Below are 19,628 nucleotides of genomic sequence, written 5' to 3'. Positions count from 1 at the left end.
CTGCGGCGGGACGCAAATGGCGCCCATTGAAGCCAACGTCGTCCCGCTGTGTCAAAGACGGCAAAGACGGCAAAGACGGAAGACGGAAGACTCACCGTTTGGTGCACTGACTTTGCGTGTTGACGTGCGCGTCGCGGAGCCGGTAGATGCCGAAGCACAGCATGTTGTATGTTTTCAGGGCTTTGCAAAACAGGTCGCCGTAGCAACCGCCGTCCTACAAGACCAAAAAAAAATTTTGTTTCTCATGGGAGTGTCGGGAGATTCACTCATTCACTCACAACAATTTTTGACTCAAGCAACCCCCCCTTTATTGGATTTTGACAGATTTTTGAATATTGTCTTCTATTGCTATCAAAACATGGAACCTACCAAAAGAAAGATGAGTCTCTTCTTTCATCAGGAAAAAAAAGTTTGCAGCAATTAGCATTAGAATATAGCTAAGTTTCATCATTATCAAAAAAAATTGCAACATGGCCCTGGTTGATCTCTTATACTCTGCTGCCACCTGCTGGCCGTTTTTGTAATAACTACCATTACTTCATGCATACTCTTACATAAACATAAAAAACGTATAAATACATCTTTGGGAGCATTGTAATATTTAAAATAGAACGCATTTATATGTTTTTGGGAGCAAATGAGTTCACATTTTTAATTGCATGACTTCAATAGTTAATCGCAAATTTTATCTTTAATCTGTTTAGTAAATGGCATTAAATCTAGCATGAAAAAAAATTTGTAATGCTTTAATTAACTCGAAATGAATGCACTCATTTTTACAAGCCTAGTTTTTCAACAAACTCGTCACGTGGCCGAATACTAATTTTTTTTGAAGTCATGTAGCGCGCGGCGGTTGCGTCCTCACCCCGAGGTCGGCGAAGGGCCCGTCGTACAAGGCCAGCTGCGCCACGCGACAGCGGTCGCGGTTGGCCAGCGTCTGCGGCGTGCTGTAGCCGCCGCGCAGGGCGTTCTCCTCCGCCAGCAGCCCCTCCAGCTCCGGCGTGGCGCCGCCCGTCACCAGCGTGCGGATCAGCGTCAGGATGTTGTCGTTGAAGTACGTCTGCCGTGAAAAGTGCGCTGTCAATTTCACATCATCAATTCGAGAGCCTACAGCGGGCTTGGATGCAACTTCTGACATGAAGCGGTGGCTTAAAGCAACGGTGGTTATTACAAAAACGGCCAGCAGATTATAAGAGATCCACCAGGGCCATGTTGCAAAAAGCTCTTTTTGACGGTGTTTCCAACAGGAATGTGAATAATGATGAAACTTACACTAGCTATATTCTCATGCTATTTGCTGCAAACAAGAAACAGATAAAAAATATACTTTTTTTTCCTGCTACAAAAAGAGACTCTCATCTTTCTTTTGGTAGTTTCCATGTTTTTATAGCAATAGAACACAATATTTTGTGGGCCTTGCAAAATCAGTCCAAATCCAGTTAAACAGCCGGGAGCAAAGAGGGTTGCTTCAGGGAAAATGGCTGACAAAATATGAACTTTTTACTGCACGAAAACTGCAAAATAAGTCAAGTATCCCTTTAAATCTTTTTAAGCACTAGTGAACATAATGACGTTAAACCCTGAAACTTATCACGTTTGACGGCTTTTGTTCCAACCGCACTCAATTTGAAAAGTGACCAATCAAGCCATCAGTTCCACTCCAACTTCACCAGCCTTAAGAGGATTTGTTTTTCTTTTTGACCTTCTGCCGTGTGTTGTTGTTACAGGTTAACCTTAAGGTGAGCCTTCATTTTCCTCCGAGTCAAGAAATCGGCGTGCGAGGAGAAAACGTACAGCGCTCATTAAGGAGTCCAGCACGCTGACGGCGAAGGCGGTTCCGCAGGCAAACGGCTGCGTCAGGTACAACTCCGTGTCGGGGTCGTCGTCGTCGTCCTGGTCCAGGAACTGAACGTTGCAATCGTTTACTATCAACGACAACAAATCATGATCATTTTCACGACATCAAAAAGAGAGCAAACCTTTACATGCCACATTTCAGTTATTTGAACAGCAAACAGGATCAATTATATGTGACAAGTATTCGCAGATTCTCTTTCTGAGAATTTTGAGCCAACAATTGCGAGCACAATTGTGTCAAGCATGCGCCGAAAGTCCAAACGAAATCCCGCGAAAGACTCGGCGTCGTCGTGGCTTACCCAACTCGGTAATCATTTGGATGCCGGTCCCGCTGCTTTTATCCGCACCGAGTGAAATTGCAGGCACGTTTTGCTGGCATTTCGCTAACGGCCGTTGAGGGATAAACGCGTTAGCTGCGACGCGTTAGCGACACCCGCGCTAGCTGCGGCACGTCAAGGCCTACCCACCCAGTTCGGTTATGATGGGAATGTTGGCCCCCGTCGTCACCGAGCTCTGGAGCACGATTCCGTGGATCGGACTGCCGTCGGGGGACGAGCGCTCCATGCCTGGCGGCGTGAAGCCTGCAAAGCCGACACACACACCGATTAGTGCATTTAGTGTAATGGCGTTGGACGTATTGAGTTAGCTTGTGCACGAAGCGAGCTAACTTCATGTGCTAGACAATTAAAATGACAACATTCATAAAGAAAAGCGTTAAAGACATTTAAAAGCAAAGGTATCTTACGCAAACGTAGCATTTCTGCAGAAATTGCGTGGGAATGCTGAAAGCCGAATGCTAACGAAATAATTGAAAGCTACATTATGCGGAATTAATTTTCTTCATTTCAACTGTGCATCCCTTTCGAACTTTTGAGTTTAAAATAAACATTCCACCTCTGTGTATCGATCCCTGTTGCCATGGCAACCCGCTCACGAGTCATGTGACTTTACTTTCTAACACAGATAAACCCCCCCCACCCCCCACCCCCCACCCCAAGCTCACCTTGGGAGTTGGCCTGCAAGACGCCGATGCTGTCGTCGAAGAGCATGGACTTGATGTTGAGCGACGCCAAGATGCACTCTTTGTCCTGCAGCGACGCGTCGTCAATATTGTTCTGATTGGCTGACAGGATGACACACATGTCGCACAGGTTGATGTTGACGGCCCTCAGGTCTGCTCGACTCAGCGGCGTGCCCTTTTGCAGAGGGGGGGGGGGGGAAGAGGGGGGTTAACGTTAGCCCGCCTATTCCAGAGGAACTTTAATAAAAAATTAAAAAAATGATGTTTTCAATTTGAATAAGTAAAATCGATTTTTCAATAATAAATAACATAAAAGTTCTTGTGCCCGATTGAATGCAAATTGCCGAGCGGGCTCGCGGGCTCGCGGCTGACTCACGGGCAGGATGGAGACTTTGGGGAAATTGTGCAGCGTCTCCCACTCGCGCTTGAGGTACTCCAGCGAGCCCACGAAGACGATGTGCTTGAGCTCGTGGTAGTGGAAGTTGCTGGCACGAAGCGGCATCACGAAGTTGCGCAGGCCGATCACGGCCGACTTGACGTCGCCGAAGACGCACACCACCACGTGGCCGCTCAGCACCGTCATGGCCGCCTCGCTTCGGGTCTGACGAGGAAGGGATCGGCCGGGATGAATTGTCGCGCGTGTTTAGCCACGCCCCTCGCAAAACCCAGAAGCGCATTTGATGCCGTGTCAGCAAATCTCGCCTGAGACGCTCACCAGGACGACCTTCTCGATGTCCTTGGACGGGCACCAGTGGAACATCCCGGTGGAGTCGTACTTCTTCACGTTGTCGTCCACGCTTTCCATCTGCTCGTTGACGGAGATGAGCAGCGGGTCGTGTCTGAGGGAGCGAGAGTTGGCGGTGAGTCGCACGTTTGCCGCCGTCCCCGACCAAAGCTTTTGCGAGCCGCGCTCGACGCCGACAAGCCGGCCAGGCGGAAAAGACGGCGGCGACTGGCAATTACGGCGGCCTTTTGCGCTCGACGTTGCGCCGTAAAAGCTTTCAATATTTCAGCGAGTTGCCCAATCGCGTTGGCGTCCCAATCTGAAGGCCGCATTAAAGTTTGAAGATGGCGGCGTGGCTCGAAAAGCAGATGGGAGGGAGGCGGGACATCGGTGGCGAAATTGTCAAACAATGCAGTCAGGTACGACCACATTTGGCATTTTTGAATGGAGGCGGATTCTTTTTTGAAAAAGCAAGAAATCGGGTTCATAAAAAAACGGAATCAAATGCCAAACCGCAAATATATTTTGGAATACGGCTGGGTTAAAAAAAAAAAAAGAATAATTGATATCGAATTGATTTTCCTTTTCGAGCCCAATATTGATTCATAAAACCATGAATCAATTAAATATCTATTTTTTCCCCATAAATTCTTTTTATCTTACTGCGTTTCTTTAAATTGACTTTTCACGCAAATTTAAAAGAATTTTCTTAAATGTACAAAAGACCTGACTTATTGCACTTTAAGACAATTCAGAATATTTTAAGTTTATATTTACTAATATTAAGTTAGAATTATGAAAATATTTTCATCTCATCCTTGCTAATATCAAAGTTTGTGTAACACTTTAAGTGTGTTACTTTCATTCATAAACGAAATCGATTGACGAGTTACTTCCTCCGCAATATTGACTTTGGAACTTAACTCTTTGACTGCCAAAAACGTTAAATAACGTTTAGTAAAATCCTATGGAGGAGTGCCAAAGACGTTAAAAGACGTTTTTTTTTCAAAACAGAGGTGAAACTAACCATTTTCTATTGTTGATTACTGAAAAACGGAATAAGGTAGAAACAAACCTTGAAAGATCAGTCAAAAATGCTTAAATCGGCTGGCACACGGCATCCCTTTTCTGAAAACGTCTGGCAGTCAAAGAGTTAATATTTGTGGACTTTTGATCATGTTTTTGACATTTAAGAAGAATTGATGTTCCATAATTATTCGATATTGGATTGAACTGAAACGAAATCGAATCGCTCGCCAGCCCTAGAATGTCAGAACAGTAAAACGCACCAACATGCAGACTTGGCAATTATATTACATTCCGACAGTAGAGAAACCGGGAGCAAAAATATCACTGTATTAAAACTACACCTCTAAAATGACCTCCAATATTTTTGTGTGCAATCAGTTTTTTGGAGTTCACGTTAACAATGTTTAGTCAATTGGAATATAATACTATGATTTGGCTGTCTGGCAGCTTTTCGTCCGACGCCGAGCGGATATTTCTAAAGAGGACGGCGGTTATCAGCTGAGACGTTCAAACGACAAACGCGCTTCCATTTGCACTTCAAAAAACCCGAGACATCAAAGTGGGCCGCCACGTCATCTGCTTGAAAGCCAAAGACGGCGGCGGCCTTCTGTCTCTGTCCAAAACCTTTCCCAATACGTCCGGTCATCCTCGCCCAGATGGGTTCGAGTGTGCGGCGACGCCTGCCGCCTTAAGTACGCTCTCAAGTATGCGTGAAAATGTCAAGCGAAACCAGCTGGCCCTGCAGGCAAGCGTGGTCTCCTCCTTCTCCTGCGGGGGGCGCCGCTAGCCCAAAGCGACACTTGGCTGGACGGCCTCGCTGGCGCCCTGCCTGATGCCTTCATGCCATTTGGAACGAACACATTTCGATAAGAATGTTAATAATAATATGGAAAAAATAACATTTTTCCTTTCAGTGGAAAAAACAGCAAATTCTTTTTGTATTGTTTCATTTTATTTCATGGCATTTAGTTGGATCGTCAGACGTGTCTATTAGAAGAATAGTGCTTTGCTGCCCTCTTGTGGCTTCTGCAGGTAATTGTAACCCGTTTCCAAGTTTCGCAAGGTAACAAAGACTTGCCTCCAAATTGTTGCGAGTTCTTTCATTTCATCAGAAATGCCATAGTTGCTTTTTGAGGGGTTGTTAAAAAGATTTTTCATGGACTTGCATTTGGTATCACATCATTTCCGACATTTTCTGTCTTTTACGTGAGGCCTAAAAAACGTGAAAGCGTTAAATATTTCATCGATAGTCGGGTCGGGTCGGGGGGGGCTTGCTGTCACTCGGGCGCGCCGCCTGCCAGGACGCTCGTCGCTCACCGTCAGCCGTGACGGCCCGTCGCTAGCCGGCGTCCCGCCAAACACTTTGTGACACGCTAAGCATTAGACGAGCCTTCGCCAACCAACCAAACGGCCATGACGGACGGCCATGACGACTGAACACTAACGACGTGGACGAGATGATGTCACGACCAACATACTCTTGGTGTCAACATTTGAATCCTTTCGACAGCAACAACAATGCATTCAATGTCGTCCTTTTGTACAGCAGCTACAAAGTTTGAGTACAGTCGGTTCCGGGTCAGATTTGACCCACGTCTACTAAAATGGCTTTTACATTTCGCAGTTTGCAAGCGAAACAAACGCTGGTCGTGCTACATGACACAAATGTCTGTTATTTGGGTTTGGTTTTTTTGGTTTGGTTTTTAAAATTGCTGTTTAAGTCACCGTTTGTGTTTCACCACATTCGTACAGAAACACATTGGACTTTATATTGAATCAAAATAACATTGTTCATAATTTAACTCATTCACTGGCAGCCAATTTTCACTGAAGCAACCCCCTTTGTTCACAAGGCCCACACAATATTGTGTTCTATTGCTATAAAAAAAATGAAAGCTACCAAAAGAAAGACTAGAGTCTTTCATCAGGAAAAAAAGTATATTTCTATCCGTTTCCATATTGCAGCAATTAGCATTAGCATATAGCTAAGTTTCATCATTATTCACAAATTTGTTTAAAACAGTAGGGAAAAGAGCTTTTTGCAACATAGCCCTGGTTGGTCTCTTATGCTCTGCTGCCACCTGCTGGCTGTTTTTGTAAATTCTGCATGCAAAAAAAAAACAACAACAAAAAACGTATACATATGTCTTTGGGACACTTAAAAATGCAAACTATTCTACAATAAAAATATTAGTAAAATAAAAATGATTTTATAAATCAGTTGATTAAATGGTTCAATAAAACTATAAATAATGAAAAAATTTATTCATTGTATCAAATAATAGGCAGTAATAGATTTAATGTTCAGTAAATGTCTTTCAAGGAACCTAATTTAAAAAAAAAAAAAAGGATTTTACATATTTTACATGCACATCTCGTAAGTCTAAAAGCATCGTTGCCCAAGTCATTTTCAAAAACAAGAAAAAACACATTTAGTGAGAGTCTACGCGGATAAAAACGTAAGTTAAAAATGATCTTGGCAATTATTTTCATGATTTTCACTTTTTTGGCCCATCTGCCCATTTGGAAAGAAATGTGGCCCCTTGAGCACAAAAGTTTGCACCCCCCCGTTGCGCATCAGCTCTTTGTCAAATAGCTTTTCTTTGCACACGCACGAGCGCCACGCAAACTGTCAAAGGCGTGTTCTTCAAAACGCAAAAGCCAATCTGCCCGCCATGACTTATTTAGGAAGGCCTGCAGGCCACACATTGACGGCGGATCCGCATTTCAACCAGTACACACTCAGCTTGTTGTTGCGGCCCCGTCGCCCCGAGGCTACATCAGGAAACGCCACTGCAGGCAGCGCAACTTGCCCGCCGTCCTACGCCGCAAACAAACACTCGGCTGATGTTTGCTGGCTGTGTGTCTTTTCAGGTCAAAGGTCATGCTTGAATTGACCTGAAAGCCTTTGTGAGGAACGGACCGGAATACTTAAAGCCGTGTATTCAGTTTGGCATTTGATGAAGAAGAAGAAAAAAAGCAGTGCTTTGCCGGCATCTTGTTGCAACTATTCAAACAATTTTGGGGCGCATAAATTACTTGCGGATTTTCGCTCTGAACAAGCGATTGACTGGACGTTCACACTCTTTGAACGGTCCAACAACAAAAAAACGTTGTAAATTTGGGAGATTTTATGGTTGTACCTCGACTTAGAAGTTTATTATGAATTTCTTCATTTGATTATGACTAAGTTTTAAGTAAGTACACTTCAAATCAATTTTCTCAATTTTCTGGGTTCCAGACACCCCCAAAAAAACTCAATTTTGGGTGTGCTTTTGATCAAGAAAAAAATTGCTCTGTATTGTATAGAAATGTGTGAAAGCGACGTTGAATTTCACATGTAAAAGTCAAGTGAAGAGCCAAAGTGTCAGCCAAAGCGAAATTTCCACCACGCCAATTATCGCCCCCTGGTGACCAACTGCGGTCGCAATCAATAAGTGTCGGCATAATTGCACGGGACAAGATAAAAGCAAGGTAGCGTTCCAATACGCCGGCAAAATGTCCTGCGTGCGCCTCGGAGGGAGCCGCCAAGAGAAGAATAGCCCGGGGCCATCCGTCCCGTGACGGGCGGCTGCTAGCATTAGTGGCACGCCGCTTCTTTTGAAGAGCGCTTGGCAAGTTTGCCCTCAAAAGCGAGTGCGCATCGTTGCGGTGGCGGGCGGTCAGGGACGGCAAGCGGGGACGGCAAGCAGGGACGGCAAGCAGGGACGGCAAGCAGGGACGGCAAGCAGGGACGGCAAGCAGAGACGGCAAGCAGGGACGGCAAGCAGGGACGGCAAGCAGGGACGGCAAGCGGGGACGGCAAGCGGGGACAGCAAGCAGGGACAGCAAGGCCTTCTCTGCTAGCTTGAACAAGCAGCATTTGCAATTTATGATCATCAAAGAAATCATTTGACGTCAGATGATTTTGCTTCTTTGCATGGAAACGAGCAACAAAAGTGGCTTTCATTTTTTTTTTGCGAAGCGCATTCGTCAGTGCGCCGTTTGAGCGCCAAACTTGTTTTCACCCACAGCGGGACGCAGTTGAGTCAACAACAACGGGGCGCTCGCTCGCTCGACACCCAACAAAGCCAACGACTATCTGCTGGACACAGTGGCAGCATTTAGCGGTAGTACAAAAAACTAAAAATAAAGCCGTAGGGATTGATACAGTGCGTATATTCATATGGAAACATATTTCAAATATGAATAATATCGCTACTTGTTTTCAAGATCTGTAAGAATCCGATTGGGTTTCATCAACCTGTCACAACCAATACAACGTTTGCATTTTATTTGCCCACTAGAGGGCAGTATAATACAAAACCTAATAAATACACAAAGAAGACGGTCACGTAATATTTTTCGTACAGAGGATAAAGATAAATGTAAAATGTCTGTCTACATGTGTTGCGACCGTTTGTGTTCACATATGTTGCCATCTGCGTTTGTACATTAAGCTAGCAGCCTTTGGTGATTATTTTTGTCATTTGATGAAAAAAAGAAAGAGAATAAAAATGACTTATATTATTTTTTGGCTGCTTTTTTCAACGCATGTAAATAATGCCGTAAATGTAAACAAATACCAGCGTGATGATTTCTATCTTCGTCGTCATTCCTCAATTTGAGCTCGACGACAACGTTATGACTGCCGAATGCTACCTTTTCTTTCTTTTCTGGCGTTGAAGTGTCGAAGGTCCGTCCTACCGTAAGATCTTCGGCGAGGAGTTGGGGGAGTTCCTCATGCCTCCGTTGCGCTGCTTTTTTTTGGACGACAGCACCGACTGTTGGTCGTCCTCAACTGCAACGACAGGAAGGACGTCATCCAACTTGGAAGCACAAAATCTCAACACAACAGTCGCCACACTTTTGCAATACGGAGTCCAAACTGAGCATCATTGTCTGAGAGTGATTTGAGTAACGAGCCTGGTCACGGCACAACTTCAACTTGTAAGTCAAGGCCCGACTGTTTGGCAACGTTGGACGTGACGGACAGCACGTTGTGTTTTATATATGAACGTATCAAACGCGGCCAACATGCTGGAGGGTGACACCATAATGGAAAAGGGCGAGGGGGGGGGCGGGGTTGTTCCAGCGGTGCTCCGACAACAATGTTGGCGGCCCGTTCAATATTTCATGCGGCGCAGCTGACATCTGCACACGCTGCCTCATTAGTCGGAATTGTGACACGCAGCGCGCACTTACCAGCGCTGACGCTGCCGCTACTTGACTGCGCCGGCGGCTGTCTTTCCGACAACCCGGGCGGACCCAAGCCCACCTGGACCCCCCCCCGCGGGCACACTAAGTCAAGCTTCCCTGGTGGAGGTCCACCAAAAAACTCACCCGTGGGGAGCGAGGATGCTGATGGGAAGCCTGCAGGCCTCAGCAGGTGTTAAGTTGGGGTTGTTGTTTTGGTTTGGTTTTGCACGCCATCCGTTTCAGTTCAATTTGCATTAGCCCCGCTATGTAGAAACATGATATGTTAGCATTAAGCTAGCAAAGGTTGGGTTGGACATTTTGGTATCGTAATATGAAGTGGAAACTCAGTTTCCCGGTGATTCTAATTTAGAGTTGTTTTATTTTGTTTACATTTTGTCCCAGTTTTCGTCATCTGCTCGTTTTTCTTACACACAAACAAATAAAATAATTTGCATGACTCCGAAAATCATTTCCCAGAATCGAAGCACGTTTTGCAAGTTGTGTCTAAAAAAACGTCAACAGACCGCAAGTTTGGCGTAACACAATCCTGTCAAAGGCCAGACTTTCAAAGCAAAAGAACGACATATTATAGCAGTTTCTTAAACCACGTGGATGACTCAACAGTCACGGTAAACAAACAAGCACAAACTAGCTTGTGTCTGCTCAACATCGAGCGAAATTCCGGCATGTTTTGATTTTAAAAGCTCTTTTTGTTTTGCATCCAGATTGAACTCTAGTCATTTTTTACATCAAAAAAAAACACAAACTGAAATAGAACTGTAATAGTCAAACAACTTGCTCGTTGAAAGACACCAACATTTTTTCCCGTAATTTTGGTGAGTGTACTCACCCAAGTGAACGCATTTGAAGGTGAATAATATCTGCCTTGTGCATTTGAATTAATCATAACGTGACTCTTATTCACCATTAAAGCATTAATATCAGCGTAATTCTTCCTGGCACAAGAATGCTAATATGTGAATAATTTAACAAAAGACTCATTTCTATTAAACACCACTTAAACCGCCCACGTCGGACATTTATATTTATAACAAACATGAATTAATAAATATGCTTTCAGGTGTTCCCGTCAATTGTTGTGCCACAGGAACACGAGGCGGCTGACAACGCGGATTAGCAGCAAACGGGCCGACTGCACTTTCCAAATGCGACTTGACTGCCTGGCCATTAATAATAACTGCAGCGCGTTTGCGTGATGTCGGCGCAACATCTGCTGCTGAGAGGACGCACCAAAAAGGACAAGAAAAGAAAAGACAAACACGTCACACACAAATAGAAAATTGTAAAAAATAAAAAGAGGTTGACCATTCCAATGACCTGAAAAGAGTCCGTACGAAAACGACGACGCAAGTAAAACAAACAAAGTATTAGAATGAAGTACGGCTGGATTGGGATGACGGCGCGTATTTAACGGACGTAATCAAGAGTTAGACCAGCCTGGCCAATTATTGTCGGGCATTTTGACAAATAACAATATTAGCCTTTTCCAAAATCAAGGTCAAACTTCAATTTGTTGACATTTCCAGATAACTTTAGAAGAGATCCTGCTGATTTTGGGAACCTTCTGAACCATTTGTTTTTGTTCCACATGAAAACAAAGAAATGTGAAAGTTCTTTTTAGATTTCAGGTACTGTATTTTTTAATTTTAGGAGAAAAAAAATTTACTGTAGAAAAAACTACAAAGAGCTATTGTATTTACTTGTTGAAGTTTCCATTTCACTATTGAAGACGTACTGATAATCTTGGGAGCCCTGAACATTTTTGTTAGAAATTTAGAAGGATGTTTATTTTCTAAGATTAAAAAAAAAAACTTCAACAATTTGAGAAGAAATTGTTCAATAAACAGAGTCAAGAATGGCATTTGTATTTTCAAAAATTAGAACGCCAATTTTTTACCACCCCTTTGAACTGAAAATGAATATTGACTTCAAATATCTGTTATCGGTATCGGCCCGGGAAAAAACATATCAGTCTATCTCCAGTTATACTAACTGAAAAAGTGAGTGAGTGAAGAAGAGAAAGGCAAACTTACTTGATTTGATGTATCCATTGTAGGTGTTTTTAGCTGAGGACAACAAACAGAAAAACATCTTACAAGGGGTGATCAATTTGTTTCATGGATTTTCACAGATTGTGAGGAATCGTTTCATTGTATTTTTTTCACATCTCATCATCAAAAGCGACTTTGCATGTTCACTCAAACGGCATGAAAGCTTTTGTTGACAAGCGGCGCCATCCGAGTTGTTGCACACCACCCGGAAACGCGTGTGACGTCACGGCCCAAAGGTCTGTAAAGGTCACGCCCCCGCGGGCCATGAGGCGGCGCCGCGACAGTCGCGTTCAAAGGGCGCGTCCTGACATGCGTCGCCCGCCATCGGAGGCTCGCGCCACTAACGGGCCGAGCATCTGTCCCGCTGCCTGCTGGTGAGGAACTGTCACGCCGACCCACCCAGCAAAAAGGAAAATGCAAACATCATTTCCACGTCAGGCCGTGTCAGGCTCCGCCGCCGCCGCCGCCGCCGAGCCGCCGCCGCCGCCGAGCCGGGCCAAACACAAAAGTGCATGGACTCCGTCAGGAGGCTTTTTTGCTAAAAACGGGTGACAGTCCACAAGGTTTTGCAGCCAATTGTACGACACATTGTGGCTGCCCTGCGCAATACATCAGCACAAGCTAACAAGCCCTCTGGCCGTCAAGACGCAAGCACGCCGTCCATTTCGTTCCACTCAAGTCCAATTAAATGCTCTTGACTCTTAGTTAGCGATTGTAATAAAACAAGTCCATCGAGTCTCCCACTACCTGCCGTATGGAACTCACAACTGCACCTTTAGCTTTTCACAATTCATGTTAACATTTATATTGTCAAAGGAACAAAGACATGAATGAAAATAGAATAACTACTACATTTGAGCATTTTCCTTGAAAAGTTATAAGAACTTGAAGCCTTATTAATATAACAACAGACGTATTTGGCACCTCTTTTACATTGAGTTTATAAAGTAAATACATAAATGTGAATTTGATTTAAAAAAGACTTTTGGTCCTTTTATTTCAAAATCAGTTAAAATAATGACATTTAATATAAAAAGATACATTAAATAAATGGATCATAATAATACCACTAACTTACATGTGGTAATATAACCATGTACGTACTAGTTATTTAAAACTTGCTTATGTACTCACTAGTTATGAACTTATAAATCATAATATGTCATGTTACTTCACTGGACCAAAATGATTTCTGAGCATTTTTCATTCTTTCTATTTCATTTAAAATATTATCTGGAAGCTTCTGTTTTTGCTGAAGATCTGTAAGGACCTCTGCTGGTCATTTCTTGTATTACAGACTCGGCCGGCCAGTAGAAATGTTCCCATGAAGCAAGCAGTAATAAAAAGTCAAGTGTTAAAGCTACTGGACATAGAATATTCCATTTCGTATCGCTACTGCCGCCTGCTGACGAAAAATTTAACTGCACATACCCTTCTTCACATACACACCGAGGCATGACGTCACATCCGCAGACAGGGCGTGGGAAATTGGAACCCGAATCGGTTTTTGAAAACTGTTGGCTTGCAGGAGTACCCATTGCGAACCGCTAAGGCGTCAAGCGACTAATTAGAAGACGTTTCGGTCATAAATGGTCAAATTGGGAAAAAGTTCCATATTGCAGCGTCTTTAAAATCTTATTCTGCTATCCTGAGAGGACAAAAGTATTGGGACAGCCGTCACCATTCCGCAACTTACATTTCTTGCATCCGCATTTCTTTATGCGCTTGGGATCCGTGACGTCATCGTGGCACGCTTTGCAGTAGAACAACGCCCTGTGGACGTAAACAAAAGACAAAACAACAATCCGCAAGTGAAGATGGATGATTGGCTTGCGGTCGTTACCTTTTGACTTCTTTGGCGTCGCTGGCAATGAAGAAGCCCAACGTGCCCTCCTGCATCTTCACGTGGTTGCCAGGGTTGATGAGCGTGCTGATCAATCGACATCATTGGCAATTTACATTTGAAAAACGTCCCCATTCTTAACCATCGGTCAATAGCTTACCTGCTCTCCCTCTGATCCGACTTGTACTCGATGGCTATCAGCAGCAGCTTTAGCTTCACGTAGCAAAGCCTGAAGAAGAAAAACAAGAGTGATTTGATCGATTAGTGCGGATCGATTTTCCGGTTTGCAGCGTGGCAAAAAGTACGGACTCGCAGATAACGGGAAAGGACAAGCCCACGAAGGCACTTGACAGGTACTCGGTGTACATCTCGTTGGCGACGCCCTCCAGGTAATACTTCTGCCACGTGTCCTCCTCGATCTGCGGGCGACGCCAGCGTCAAACAAACAAGCGCTTTTTGCGGGCGCGAGTCGGAGCGCGAGCGGCGCGCACCTTGATGAAGGACCTCATGGAGAAGAGGTTGGCCAGCATGGTGGACAGGCCTTGCGCCAGGCAGCTCTGGGCGATGAAGCCCAGCTTGAGCTCGGCCAGGCAGATGGCGTCGTCGCCCTCCTTCCAGTTCCAGCTGGGAATGTTCAACAGGTGCGCCTGAACATGTCAAACAGGTGAGAACGTCAAAACGGTCGTCTCGTGCGTTCGCATGCATTTGTCGCTTACAGGAACATTTTCATTTATGGGTTCATTTCAATTTACATTTTATAAAAATAAAAATAAATTACACTTTTTATTAAATTTTTTAAAAATAATAATAATAAAATTAAAATTAAATTTTGAGATTTTTTTTTAATCTCCAGTAGAAATTTACTTGCGTAGTTTTAGCGTAGCACGTGCTGATGAATTTTTGCTAGAATTTTTAAACAAATCCGTCAAATCTTTGTATGTTTAAAGTTAAAAGAAAAAGTACATTTTTAAAATGTTGATAATATTTTCTCTTTTACTAAGAAGAAATATTGGCTTGAAATAACAATTATCGGTCTCCTTGACGACTAATGATCGGTATATGTATCGGCTTTGAAAAAAAAAATATCGAAGAAAAAAAAAAACATTAGCATTGCTTACCTTGTTGTGATACTGCAACATTTGAGTAATGATGCGAATCTTTGGGTGGTAATTCTTGATGGAAATGACCCTAACATGAAAACATCAAAAACATCCAAACTTACAAATTTGATGATAAAAATGTTGCTGTCAGAAAGATTTGACATTTTAATGCCAACAGCAGGAAGCTCTTAAAGACACTTGGGAACTCTGAAATTGTGCCTCCTTTAAAAAAAAAATGTATAAAGTCAAGAGTTGGCCCTGATATGAAGTGGATATTTCCATGATTGAAATGTAAACTGGCATTTTGTAATATTTCAAACGAAGGTCGCGTGCGCTTCACCTCATGATGTTGGAGGCGTCTTCAGCATCGGGATCGGCGCAGTATTTGTTAGCTAAGATCAAACAGGCGTCGGCTGATTCAATCTGATGAGGAAAAAAAAATAAAAGATTCAAGTAGAACCAATAATCCAGTGAAGAAAGGTGATCAAAGCGTGCGTGTTTACTTTGACTCTGGCCAGATCGTGCGGGTTGAGGACGGAGCCCTGGTAGAACTCCACCTGAGTGAAGTGACGCTTGAACAAGGCTTCCAGCTCAAGATTAGGGGAAATACTGACACACACAAAAAGCTCTTCTTCTTGTTTGACATTCAAAATTCTCCACAAGTGCCACCGGAAAGTATTCACAATGCTTCATTATTTTCCCCGTTTTGTTTTGTTTGAATCTTTAAAATGAACGAATGAATGCATGCTGGAAACCAGCTGCGATCAATCATGTAGTGATTTGTTTTTGTGAATGAAAGCCCTTTAAACATCCGTCCTTGGAAAGTGATAAAACCTCAACCTGGTCATGGGGCCGGCAGGCAAGGCCGGAAAACGGTCTCCCACGCTCTGAAAACAGTTGAGGCTTCAAAATCAAATATCACTACTTTGACCTGGATGACCCTAACCGTCGTCTAGCATATTTAGGACGTGAAACTATATCCATTGTTCTCACCATCACGGCTGCACTTACGGCCAACAACGAGGCGCTCTAAAGCAGCCACACCAGCCCCAATCCACACACTGGCTTTCAAGTCGGACATCCAATCAACCCCCCCCCCCTTTTCCCTCCGCTCCAGGTGCTTCTGGCTTTTTCGTGCATGCACTCGTGGCCAACGACGACGTGTTCTAAAGTGGCACCACGCAAAAATGTGGGAAAAGCGAAGCACTGCGGATACTTTCTAGATGCACTGCAACACCTCAAGCCGAATATGATTTTGTTTTGTTACTCACTTATGGAGAAAAACAATTTCTACATTGACATCATCCCTGTCCTTGTGTAGGAAGTCTTTGAGGAAGTTGGAGACGCTCTCCAGCGTGATGTGGCCGCACACCACGATGTGCCTGACGGGAAGGCGGCAGACGTTTTAGTCACGTTTGCCACGGGACGCGTGGAGATGAGAACTTCACGTGATGCCACAGACATGACAAGCAATCGGCGTTGAGGAAGGACCAACGACAATGAGAGCGAGCGAGCGAGCGTTTTTGGATTAGGAAGGATCAGAGTTGGTTTAAAAGGAGATTAGGACATCCACACATTTTTGATTTTCATTTGTGCCTTGTCCGAGAAACACAATTTATACTTAATACGAGCTTATATCTTTACATGCTGCTCTAAAGTCGAGAAAATTGCTTTAAAAAACACACGCTTGAATTGCCATTGCTAGAATGGAGGAATAAGTCGTCTATTGTTTTCATTTTCTTCTTCTGTTATTGTAGAACGTAATTTATAACAGCTTGTTAAAGGCTTTTGTATATTTTTGTGTTGAATTATTTTATTTATTTGATGTTGTTTTTATTTAAGCTTTTTTAATAGATATTTTTGTTTTTCTTATATTAAGCAGTTAACATCCTATGTGTGTACTACTTTATAATGTTTATGTATGTTTTTTATACTTTTTTTTTTTAAATTGAGGTATTTTGTTATCTATCAAAAATATTTTATTTTATTTTGAACATTTATATTTTACGAAATGGTTTTCATTCTTTTTTCTTTAGTAAAATACTTCTTATTAGGTAAGTATGTAAATAAAAACTAAATACCTAATAAATATTAAACAAAATACTAATAAATATGTAAATTACACAGCTGAGCTTTACAATGCTAGTTCTTGTCTTTTACCACAAAATTGACCTAAACAAGTGTATAAGTTGTCTTCATTGAAGGACTTATTTACCTAATGTATTAAAAAATGGGTTTTGTCATATTTTAATGTCAGCGTGGCACCGTAAAAAAAAGGGGGGCAGCAAAAGCGGCGTGAGGGAAATAGTGCAGAAACATGTTCCAATTCAATCCAAGCTAGCATCCACATCAAACTTCATTTAAGCAGTTTAATGTCAAGATTTTCTCTTCATTTGCGAGTTTAAAAAAAAAACAAAAAAACTTGAGCGAATAAATTGCCACGATTCTAATCATTTACAATAGCTTATAAAGCCATATTTTTCTTTAGAGGCATTTTAACACTTTGGAAAAGGTGTTCAATTAGCTTCTTGCCGAGAGACGGATGAAAAAACTAACACGCTATGTTTGTGCTTTGACGAGCCAAGCCAAGCCTAACTTGTAATTTTTTTTAAAAAAGAAAAGAAAATTGAAAATAGCAACAACAAACCATCTAGCATTCACTCCCAGCTGCTACTTGCAAGTTTAAAAATCAGTCGACTACTGCTTCTCAAACTTTTGACACCCAGTAGCACCCCAAATTTTGTTTATAGCTCTTAAACTGACTGTTCATCAATGAGACCGCTGGTTTTACTCCCAATTTCATATTGTAAGCTACTGTAACATCATGCACAGTTTGAACATAACACAGCATTTAACAATATAACTAGGAGGGAAAACGTGTACTTACATTATTCATTCAAAAGCTTCCGTTCTTAAAAGTGAAATAAAAAAATTGTGTTCTTGTCTAAAAACAACAATGCAGTATAGACAAAAACTCGAGCTAGCTTAGCATTATCGTTAGCTTAGCCTAGTCTTGCTTATCTTATCACCCTTGAAATGTGATTCGCAACTCGTAAAATGAATAAATAGACGTTTTCAAAGTGTACACACATCGACATACTGTCTGTCCGATCGAGGCAGCAAACTAGTTGCCTGTGCGGCGTTAGAATCGTTGTCATGCTCACTTAGCATTAGCATCGTAACTACTGTTTGTCTTTGACTGACACCACTCATGTTTGGATGAAAACATCTACTGTCAGAAGTTTTTCATATCCTTTTTATGCTGTTTTACCAAGCTGTCACTGTTTTAAGACTTCCATTGGCTTATAATCAGTTGAAAAAAGTGAATAGTTAATTAGTGTTGTTAACATGGCTTCCGCTAGCAGGCTAACATAAAAATAAATAAATACAAAAACAATTGAGTGCAGCGACGTCGTCTTTTCATCTCACTACCTCGGCAAGAAAACAAAGGAAAATGTCACCAACGAGTCCCGAGGGTGTAGGTCAGACTGAAGATAAAGGCCAAGAATGTTCCAGAAGCAAAGCGCCAAAAAAAAAAGAAGAAAAACAAGAAAGCACAGCCAAAGCCAATTCAAATCGTTTTTTTCCGCAGCGCTGGGAAAAAAAACACCAGCAAGCTACAGCACATTAAATTAACATGCGTTTTTTTCCCCCCATATTAAATAAACTTGGCATATTTTAGAAAACATTTGGTGAAACTGAGCAGCTACTAACTAACTACTAGCTACTAACTGTGTTTACACGATTTTGTGTACTATTCCAAATATTGAAGATACTTTTAATGGATGTACTGTCAAAGGAAAGCATGCATTTAAATGATACACAATGTGGGAGTGACAGCAAACACTTCACACGCACACACAGAGACGGATGGATGACGGACGGATGTACACTGACGTGGAAACGTCACAAATATGCAATGTCACGTGACAACTTGTGGAGTGGAACATCAATCAAACACCCCACACCATCATCAAAAGACAGAATTATACCAGAATTAAAAAATAAAAAAAAGAGCTATATTATGTGGCCATTTTGTCAAAATAAAGTTTCCAAGGTTTTAAGAATAAAGTGAAAGTATCACAAAGCAAAAATATAAAATAGAAATATTGTGACGTGAAAGCTTTTATGAGGAAAAGTCGCATTGTTATATTAACAAAGTGAAAATATTACAGGCAAAAATAATAATTCTATAAAAACAAAGTTAAAATACTATAAGAAAAAAAGGCAACAATTTTACCAGAATAAAATTTAAATGTAACAATAAAAAGGTATTTAATTTTATAGAGAAATACTCATTTTATAAGTAAAAACTCAATATGTACATATAATAGGAATAGTAATTTTATAGTAAAAATATTACATTTAAATGTTATAATTTGACAAGAATAAATTCCAAAAATGAAGGCAAATTTGTTGTAATTTTACAAGAATAAAGGGAATTTTATGAGAATAAAGAGAAATATTACAAGACTACTAGTGGGTTGAAGATACTTTGTTTTTAAAAACCTACGACGACACAAGACAAATTTGTAGCGAGCGGCAGCAGAAGCAGCAGCAGCAACACAAGCAGACAAAACAGACGAACCATGGCCCAGTTCTTCAGTCACGGTGTGACTTGAACATTTTTTTTTTTCTCACAAAAGAAAAAGTCACACAGAAAAACCACACCGATGAACAAGATGGGACTTACTTTCTGCCTCTGGTGGAGTTATAACTCCCTCCGTATTTCTTCCGATTAAGGATGAGAGCGGCAATTTCTGGCACGTAGCGAGCAAACATGGCCTACATGCGTGGAAAAGAA

General features: G+C 42.2%; 1 protein-coding gene and 1 long non-coding RNA gene across 7 annotated transcripts in view; one reads left to right on the top strand and one right to left on the bottom strand.

The window, feature by feature from the left end:
* The window catches only part of LOC144038069 (uncharacterized), a 110,920-nt gene extending 108,169 nt beyond the window's left edge, over nucleotides 1–2,751 (top strand). For all 3 annotated transcript variants that reach the window (XR_013289139.1, XR_013289140.1, XR_013289141.1), the window contains exon 8: nucleotides 1,728–2,751. This is a non-coding gene — a long non-coding RNA (uncharacterized LOC144038069). The remainder of the gene's footprint in view (nucleotides 1–1,727) is intronic.
* LOC144038058 (calcium-activated potassium channel subunit alpha-1a-like) overlaps nucleotides 1–19,628 on the bottom strand; it is a 39,939-nt gene that overhangs the window by 1,851 nt on the left and 18,460 nt on the right. Inside the window, exons 10-28 of one of the 4 annotated variants that reach the window (XM_077550172.1) lie at nucleotides 16,096–16,206; nucleotides 15,328–15,433; nucleotides 15,165–15,247; nucleotides 14,843–14,912; nucleotides 14,216–14,371; nucleotides 14,034–14,143; nucleotides 13,885–13,953; nucleotides 13,725–13,811; nucleotides 13,578–13,654; nucleotides 11,864–11,896; nucleotides 9,318–9,411; nucleotides 3,594–3,717; nucleotides 3,255–3,479; nucleotides 2,861–3,053; nucleotides 2,325–2,438; nucleotides 2,157–2,270; nucleotides 1,795–1,925; nucleotides 866–1,060; nucleotides 96–214 (exon numbers count right to left, since the gene is read on the bottom strand). In XM_077550172.1, the coding sequence (XP_077406298.1) occupies nucleotides 96–214; nucleotides 866–1,060; nucleotides 1,795–1,925; nucleotides 2,157–2,270; nucleotides 2,325–2,438; nucleotides 2,861–3,053; nucleotides 3,255–3,479; nucleotides 3,594–3,717; nucleotides 9,318–9,411; nucleotides 11,864–11,896; nucleotides 13,578–13,654; nucleotides 13,725–13,811; nucleotides 13,885–13,953; nucleotides 14,034–14,143; nucleotides 14,216–14,371; nucleotides 14,843–14,912; nucleotides 15,165–15,247; nucleotides 15,328–15,433; nucleotides 16,096–16,206 (2,211 nt within the window). Of the gene's footprint in view, nucleotides 1–95; nucleotides 215–865; nucleotides 1,061–1,794; nucleotides 1,926–2,156; nucleotides 2,271–2,324; nucleotides 2,439–2,860; nucleotides 3,054–3,254; nucleotides 3,480–3,593; nucleotides 3,718–9,317; nucleotides 9,412–11,863; nucleotides 11,897–13,577; nucleotides 13,655–13,724; nucleotides 13,812–13,884; nucleotides 13,954–14,033; nucleotides 14,144–14,215; nucleotides 14,372–14,842; nucleotides 14,913–15,164; nucleotides 15,248–15,327; nucleotides 15,434–16,095; nucleotides 16,207–19,517; nucleotides 19,610–19,628 lie in introns of all 4 variants that reach the window. The other 3 variants (XM_077550174.1, XM_077550170.1, XM_077550171.1) reach the window with 3 other exon arrangements.

Source organism: Vanacampus margaritifer, chromosome 18 (genome assembly GCF_051991255.1).
Source record: "Vanacampus margaritifer isolate UIUO_Vmar chromosome 18, RoL_Vmar_1.0, whole genome shotgun sequence".
NCBI lineage: Eukaryota > Metazoa > Chordata > Actinopteri > Syngnathiformes > Syngnathidae > Vanacampus > Vanacampus margaritifer.
Note: the sequence above shows the minus strand (reverse complement) of the source record. Positions and strands in the feature narration are given on the sequence as shown.